The 7,934-nt window shown below is 39.6% G+C and overlaps 1 protein-coding gene across 4 annotated transcripts in view; it reads right to left on the bottom strand.

Moving 5' to 3' along the window:
* Window positions 1-633: 633 nt before the first annotated feature.
* Window positions 634-7,934, bottom strand: part of RALB (RAS like proto-oncogene B) — an 83,401-nt gene continuing 76,100 nt past the window's right edge. For all 4 annotated transcript variants that reach the window (XM_057505712.1, XM_057505711.1, XM_036886627.2 and 1 more), the window contains exons 3-5: window positions 6,660-6,868; window positions 4,844-5,021; window positions 634-2,205 (exon numbers count right to left, since the gene is read on the bottom strand). In XM_057505712.1, coding sequence (XP_057361695.1) covers window positions 2,086-2,205; window positions 4,844-5,021; window positions 6,660-6,868 — 507 coding nt within the window. In that variant the 3' untranslated portion in view covers window positions 634-2,085. The remainder of the gene's footprint in view (window positions 2,206-4,843; window positions 5,022-6,659; window positions 6,869-7,934) is intronic.

Raw genomic sequence — 7,934 nt, 5'->3', positions numbered from 1 at the left:
CATATCCTAGCACCTAGAATAGAGCCTGACACCAGGTGGTTGCACAAATATTTCTAGAATCAATACTTAAGAAAAACAATGCTAGGCTATGGATACAATATCTAATCATTTTAAACTTCCTCATTTTCCTATGGAAAAGAAGCTCTTATGTATAAATTACTTTTGGGGGAAGATTCACTGCTGATTGTTATCAAATTAAATACCATTTTAGAAATATATTAAAAGCATACACCAAGAATAATTTCCATTGCATGAGACAATTCATACCGTCATTAATTTACTTGTACATATTTCAAATCTACCTACTTTTGACCAGAACTGGTATCAAACAGGTGGCAAACTAGAATGAAAAGAAAAAGGTTGTTTCAAAATCCTCAAGGCTGTGATTACCTTCAACTTTTCAAATTTTAATCAGAAAGAATAGTCATCTCTCCCAAAAGAAAGATGAAGTTAAAATCACTGGTTTCACTTGTGATTTTTTCCCCACAGCCCAACTCAAAGGATTAAGTGAAACAAAATTTGTCTGATATTGCAGAACATCTAACATAAACAATGACTAGCTCACTGTCAATTTCTTTAATACTTATATTTCACAGGTATGAAAAAAAAGAAAATAAAAAGGCTGAAACCCTAAAAAGTATATTTGCTTTTTTAATTCAAAAAAGTCCATGATTCTTTGGGAGGTGATACAAGATTGTTTTCCAGTCAGATGACAATTTCTGTAATTTCTGTAATAACCATAAATTTAAAAGGTTCCTGCTCTCCCCACCCAAGTTCACTTTTGGCACCTATATGTGAAATGTCACTTCTGAGAAATGGGGAAAAATGTGCTGAATACTGGCTTTTTATCACAATACTTTTTCCTAGTGAAAAATTTTCTGATTGCTGAATTTAGACTATCGATATAAGAAAGATTAAAATATCTCATCAACAAAAATTTTTTATTAAGTAACTATATGACTGTCTCAGAAAAAATTATATGAGAAACAGCAACCAATTCACAGAGATTAGACGGCAACGGATGTCTCTTTTTGCTCCTCCTTTCAATTTAGAATCACAGAGCAGCTCCGTGAGAGGAAGCAGTAATCTGGCACAGGCTCTGGCTTCCTGAATCAATAACATGATCTTAACTCACCCCATTCTTCACAACAACTCACATTACACTGTAAAAAACCAAAGAAGCAGCTCTCTCAACCTCTGCATGCAGAGAGAGGATCATCAGGAGGACAGAGAATAGATTGCCAGTGGAAAAGGAGGGGCCTAACCATACAACTGGCAATAAAAATACTAAGCAAAAACATTTTTTTAATCTGATTAGAAAAGTGTATCATTTATGAAGTGTACTACTCTTGAGTCTTCACTTAACTTCTAAAAAGCAGCACCTATACAAGAATCAGGGTGCTGCAGGAGAAAAGCAGACAGCAAAGACCATAACTGGCCAATAATTAAATAGGAAGAATATAACCCTCATTTCCCATTTGTGAGAAGGATTTATGACCTTGTTACTAACCTATCTGGCCCAATTCAAATTCATTTTTTTAGCTGTACTTTGAGTTCACAGGGTTTTGCCAAGAAACTTATCCAAAACATGTCTGAATTTTCCCATGTCATCAGAGCTGAATGGATTTTTCAGAGTACTACTGTTAAGCTGTTAAGAGCTGCAGTGTCTTACCCAACTTCTCTCCTCAACCCTAATAAAATATGACATTTTTATTTCAAAACCAAGATGGTAATGTTACAAAACTAGAGAAAAAAAAATGCTATGACAGTACTTTGTCTTTTTAATTAATACTGGACTCTGTCCTACCTACAGCACTATAAACGTGACTAAGCTTTTGGAAGGGCGGGAGGAGGGAATGAAGGTAACTCCAACACCCTCCCCTCCCCAAGAAAGGAGCCACTCCATTGCATGGACAAGGGCTTATTTCTTCTGCCAGACACTGATTCACAAACATTTTCTCCCATTTAAAACAGTATGCGTGAGGCTGTGGAGAGCAGAGAACACACCAAGAAGTTGGCTCCATGCTTCTCTTAACAAGCCATCCTGTGTCCCTAGAAGAGACGACTTCACCCACTACATGGCATTCACAGTAAACAACATCTTTCTTTAAAACTTTTCTTGTTCTTGCTGCTTTTCTTGCCATTCTTGTCTTTGTTTTCTGACATCTTCTTTGCTCGAATTTCTCTCATTAGGTCAAAGAACACCTGGAGTGGAGAGCGCAGGTAAAAAGAATAGGGAGAAACAAGCCACTTAATGATCAATGAAGCAATTTCAACTAAGCAGGATGTGTACTTACATTTTAAAGCATAGAGCCAAACTTACTTTTATAAACTATGTGTTATCAAAAATAAAAGGTCTAGAGCAAGTAAGAATGATTCACATTAAAAACATTCTAATTATACAAAGTAACCATCTCTTCCCACATCATTCAATGGGGTCAAGCTAAGGACAGAAGCATCATATTATTACCACCATTCAACAGCTTATTTCAAAAGGATACAATCTTTTCTTATGACATGTATGATAAAGGGTAAAATATCAGAACAATTCTACAACAGTTTGTGAAATATACCAATACTATACATATGTAAAAATACTAGCATTTCCAACTATCAGAAAAGGGATGATATGGCTCCCTACTACTAGGGGCTTTCTCGTGTATCACCATAACTGCTTTCATCCTTAATACTGATCCTAGAAAGGCAGGAACATCATTATGCATGACAACTTTCCAGCACAACTCCACACAGTGGCCTTGGGAAGGAGGGGATAAATTGTAAAGAACTAAGGCTCCGGTGCTATGAAAGTGGGAAATTGAGAGGAGGGAAGTTCTGTCACACCACCCCTCCCCACCTGTGCTGCTACCCTAAATCTCAGGAACAAAATCCCCCTTTGTTTCTTGGATGTCAGTGGGAAGGACCATTACCCAGAGCTGCCAAGACTGCCCTCTGAGTGCCAGGCTGGGGCTTAGGTTTGGGTTAGCGTCAGACACAGGTGTCTGGGTTTTGCCCTCTGCTGAATCATGCCAAAGTACTGATTAGATCCAAGCAGACAAACTATGCCTCCTTCCAGGGAACATTCCAGATTCTGCATGAGGAATGGCCAAGACATTAGGAATGAAAGTGTGAGGCTGAAGGCAAGCCTTCATCTGGGGACATTCACACAAAGCCACCAGCAGATTTTACTTTCACTTCCTTCTGGGTGAAAAGCACTATCAGCTTCCTGAGCGTGGGATGCCACGTGCATTTGCCACCAGCCCTAGGTACAGAAAAGGACCCCCCACCATCTGGCCTAAGCACCCCACCCATAACAGCAACAGTGAACAGCTTCAAATTTTCCAAGTTTTTCTTTTTGTTCTAACAGCAAAAGGGAGGAGGAGGAAAATGGAGGGTGTCCAACTTAAAATGATGACAAAGTAGTTCACTGACTGATCTTATCAATAACCTCCTTTCGTGTAACTGTGCACAAGTGAACACAATGCTGCCAGTCCTAAGTTCTGCTGGTTCGTGTTTGGCAGGTCAAGTCAGTCCAGTGGAGGAAGGGGAGACGCCAAGCAGTCGAGCTACAGTCCCATTCCCCACCCCAAATCCCATCACAAAAATACACACCAACAGTGCCTTACCAAGAAAGCCAGCCTGATGTTTTAAGTGAAGTGTGCGTCTGCATTTCATGAGTGTTTTCTATAGCTAGGAAACAATTTGATAGAAAGAAATTTGCAATAGCACAAGAATCAACATAAAAGTTGAGAAATATTATGAAGAATAGCTAACGGGTAAACATAACTCCACATTGCAGACTACAGCTGAAGATTTACCTTGTCTATATGCCGCCAAAGTGCTTCTGCACAGACCCCTCCAATGCCACCATTCTCAACATCAATGTCCTTCTAGCATCATTTCAAGCTAAAGCAAAGCATGGTTACAAATCTCTCCCTCTTCAGGTTAAGAAGTAAAGGTGAACTATTTTCCATAAGAAAGAGAACATTCAGAAATGGTCTGAAAGATCCAGATGCCGAGGCTGCACAGCACAGAGCAGACACAGCCATGGCCTGGCTGCTGAAGTGGTGCGTGTTTAGGTTTATAAGGCTGTGGATCATGAAGTAAGAGCTAATGAACAAGGTGAGGCAAGAGGGAAAGCCTCATCTCTTGGGGTGTGGATCTGAGCTGTGCAACAACCACTTGAGCCTTATTTTTTTTAAAGGCCTAACAATAGCGGTCACTGGAAGGTGGATTTTCAAATTGTTGATGTTCCTCATTGTCAATGTTGTCCTTTTCTTAGCTTTGGAGATTTGAATGAGAAAGCATGCTAGGGATGAGTGAGAGAGAGAAGAGAGATTCCTGGAGCAAACTACTTAGAGACTAAGTTACAAACACGGAACACTTGGCTCTGCCAGTGGATGGAAAGACAAAAAGAATAAGTCCAACCAAAAACTCACTGAGAGCAGGATCGAGAGCCATCATGGTTCCTTGGGGAAACTCCTAGGACACAGCCCCACATGCTGCCAGCTCTGCAGCTGAACAGCAGGCTCCTGAAGGTGAGTGCTTAGGGAAGCTTCTCATGACCCCACTGCTGACATAGTCCTCCCAAAGCATGGGCCCACCTGGCCTACTTCCAAAGGGCCGTGCCAACATGAAGCAGAGGCTAACAAAGGCTCATGACAAGTGAACCAACTTCTGCTTTGTTTTAAATCCAGAGTCAAATCCTCTCAGTTTTTCTTATTATAATGGCTTTAACATCTGGAAAAATCAGTCCTCCCTTAGTTTCCACAAATGGTCCCCTCAAAACCAAACATTTGAGTGTCTGAATTCTGCTACTTCCAGGACACACAGGGAGCATGCCCACCTTGTCCACATTGGCCCGCGTTTTGGCTGACGTCTCCACATACTGCACAGCCCACTCGACTGCCTTACTCCTGGCCTCCTCCGACGGCACCTGTCTCCGCTCCTCTAAGTCAGACTTGTTCCCCACGATGAGTAACGGAATTTTATCTTCTTCAGCCTTAACACGGAGGATCTGTTCCCTAAGGTGGAGTATCAAAGATACAGCAGCTCAGAAAGAGAAAGGAAGAACTCACCCTTATGACCCTCTACAGTGAAAGGCTCTCCTGGGGCAGAAGAGACACTGCTGTGCTTCCAAAGCAGCCTGCTCTAGGCTCTGGCATAACCTAGCCAGGGTTTTTAAAGTCTCGTCCTCAGTCAGCCTGCAGCAACAGGACCTAGGGGTTACAAATGCAGATTTCTGGGCCCAACAGTAGTCCTACAGCAGTCAGTGTTTGGATGAGAGAGCCTAGGGTTCTGCATTTTAACAGAGCCCCCAGTTTACACTTAGGTACAAAAAAAAATTAATTGTTTTTCAACCTGGGAACCACTGGTATAACAAGCCAAAACAAGTGTCTTCACACATAAAATGTTTACTGATTCCTGAAAAAATCATTATGAATTCTTTGTGAGAATGAAAGCTATGAAATCAGTGTTCTTTATAGAGAAGATGGTAGTCTATTAATTAGATCATAGAGTCAATATAGTGGGTCACAAACAATCATTTTTTCCCCTGGTGAAACAGAACAGAAACATGAGGAGGCATCTCAAGTAGGAAAGGTAAGTACAGTTTTGTGAAGCCTCTGTTTCAATCATATCTCTGTGTGTCTATTACCTTCTCCCCTTCTCCCCCTAAAAATAGCTTTCATTTAGATACAGTAAATGCTACAGGAAACAGAAGGGGGTCACTTATGTTAGGCAGCAATCATACTATCATGGGCATTATTTTTCCACTACATAGGGAAAAAAATGAAAGGCAATACTTCAAGGCCTATGGAAAAGTACTTCAAAAACATCTCTAAAAAACCATTACTGTAGCACATCAAATTTTAGCTCTACTAAAAATAATCAGTCATCTAAAATTATTAATCAAAACCAAATGTTAAAAAATATTAAACATTCCCACAGTCTAAAGCATTCATTTTATAACTAATAAGTGCATTTTCAGATAAAGAAAGCTGCCGAGGATGAGAAGCAAGGGAGAGAAACAGGAGCTCTTCTTCATCATCAACAGAAGGTGTAAAACCCACTGAAAAGTAACTTGGCAAGAGGTACTGAGAGGCTTAAATAACTATGCTACATGATAAACTCCAAATGGGTCAAAGATAACATGTAAAAAATAAACCCCTCATGCACTAGAAGAAAACATGGTGAAATCCCTTTATTACCTTGAAGTAGGGAAGGCCTTTTTAACTATGACTCAAAATCCAGAAGCCATGTAAGAAAAAATTAATAAATTAGGCTGTAAAATTGGTTAAGTGACAGGGATTCAAATCTAGACATGTCTGCTTCTAAGGCTGGGTTCTTCTCACCCCACCATGCTATTAGTCCTTCCAGGAACAGCTATCGGTCATTCTGACTCATATCTCTCACTCCCGGACCATGTTTCATAAATCTCAAATAGATCAAAATTGTTACTTTCACAGCAAAATTATAAAAAAGATAAAGATAGCTAACTCATCAATCACTGTCTATCAGGATATATATGAAAACAAAATTACAGGATCCTGAGTACATGAAATGGCTTCATGCTCTTTAGGGACAACAGAGTCTCCAAGCCTAAAACATGGAGGAAGGCCAAAAGCCTCCTAGGCTGGAGGCTATTTTTATTTCAAACACACCTGAACTCAGCAGTTGCTGTGAATGATTCATGCTCAGTGATTGAGAACACAAGGAGAAAACCTTCCCCGCTGCGGAAGTAGTTGTCTCGGATGGCTGCATAGTCCTCTTGTCCAGCCGTGTCCAGAATGTCTATCTGGACTTCCTCTCCATCGAGAACTACTTTCTTCCTATAACTGTCAGCTTTGGTAGGCTCATAGTCTTCTACAAACTGAGGAAATAAGCAACATTATCAGTAATTAACAAAGTGTTAAGGTAAGTAAAATCTGCCAAAAAATACATTTTAATATATGGGAACTTTGCTTATAATCAACTCCTTATTGAATGCCCCTAATTATCACAGTTATGTGGAAGGCACTAGAAAATAAAAGTAACTCCTTATATAGCATTTCTGTTCTTTATTGTTCTCAGTTCTACAATTTTTTATTTTGTTTTTAAATATTCTTATTTTACAGTTGAGGAGTCCAAGCATAGAGCAGAATACTTGACAATATTACTGTCAGTATAAAATTATAATACAAACACAGACAAGGGTGAGAAACAGGAGCTCTTATTCATAATTAACAGAAGTACAAAACCTGTCTGAAAAGTAACTTGGCAAGAGGTACTGAGAGGCTTAAATAACTATACAACATGATAAACTCCAAATGATCAAAGATTACATGTAAAAAAGAAACCCCTCATGTACTAGAAGAAAACATGGTGAAATCCCTTTATTACCTTGAAGTAGGGAAGGCCTTTTTAACTATGACTCAAAATCCAGAAGCCATGTAAAAAAAAATTGATAAATTAGACTACATGAACATTTTTATGCTTCCAAATGGCAAAACATACTATAAACAAAGACAAATGATGAACAGGGAAGAAGTGTGTGAACCCATTGTCACAAGGAGCTCTGTACAGATGGCTCCTAGGAACAGGGGGCGAGAGACAGATCAACCATCCAGTGGGGAAAAGTGGCAATGCATAGAAACAATTCACAAAAAATAAACAAGTACAATGTTAAACATATGAAAAGATATTCATCCTCACTAATAAAGAAAATTAAAACTGTAGTTATACTGAGGTACCATTTTTCACCTACCAGCCTGGCAAAAATCCCAAAGTCTGACAACACACTCTGTGGCAAGGCACTCTTCTACATTGCTAGTGAGAGCAGAGAAGAGTACAGTCTTTATGGAGATGAATATGGCAACATCTTGTACAACTAGAGAAGCACTTATGCTGTGTCCCAGCCATCCTGCTCCTAGGAATCTAATCTACAGAAACACCTGCAC

Source organism: Manis pentadactyla, chromosome 8 (assembly GCF_030020395.1).
Source record: "Manis pentadactyla isolate mManPen7 chromosome 8, mManPen7.hap1, whole genome shotgun sequence".
Taxonomy (NCBI): Eukaryota; Metazoa; Chordata; class Mammalia; order Pholidota; family Manidae; genus Manis; species Manis pentadactyla.
The sequence above is the reverse complement of the archived record's forward strand: the minus strand, read 5'-3'. Positions and strand labels throughout refer to the sequence as shown.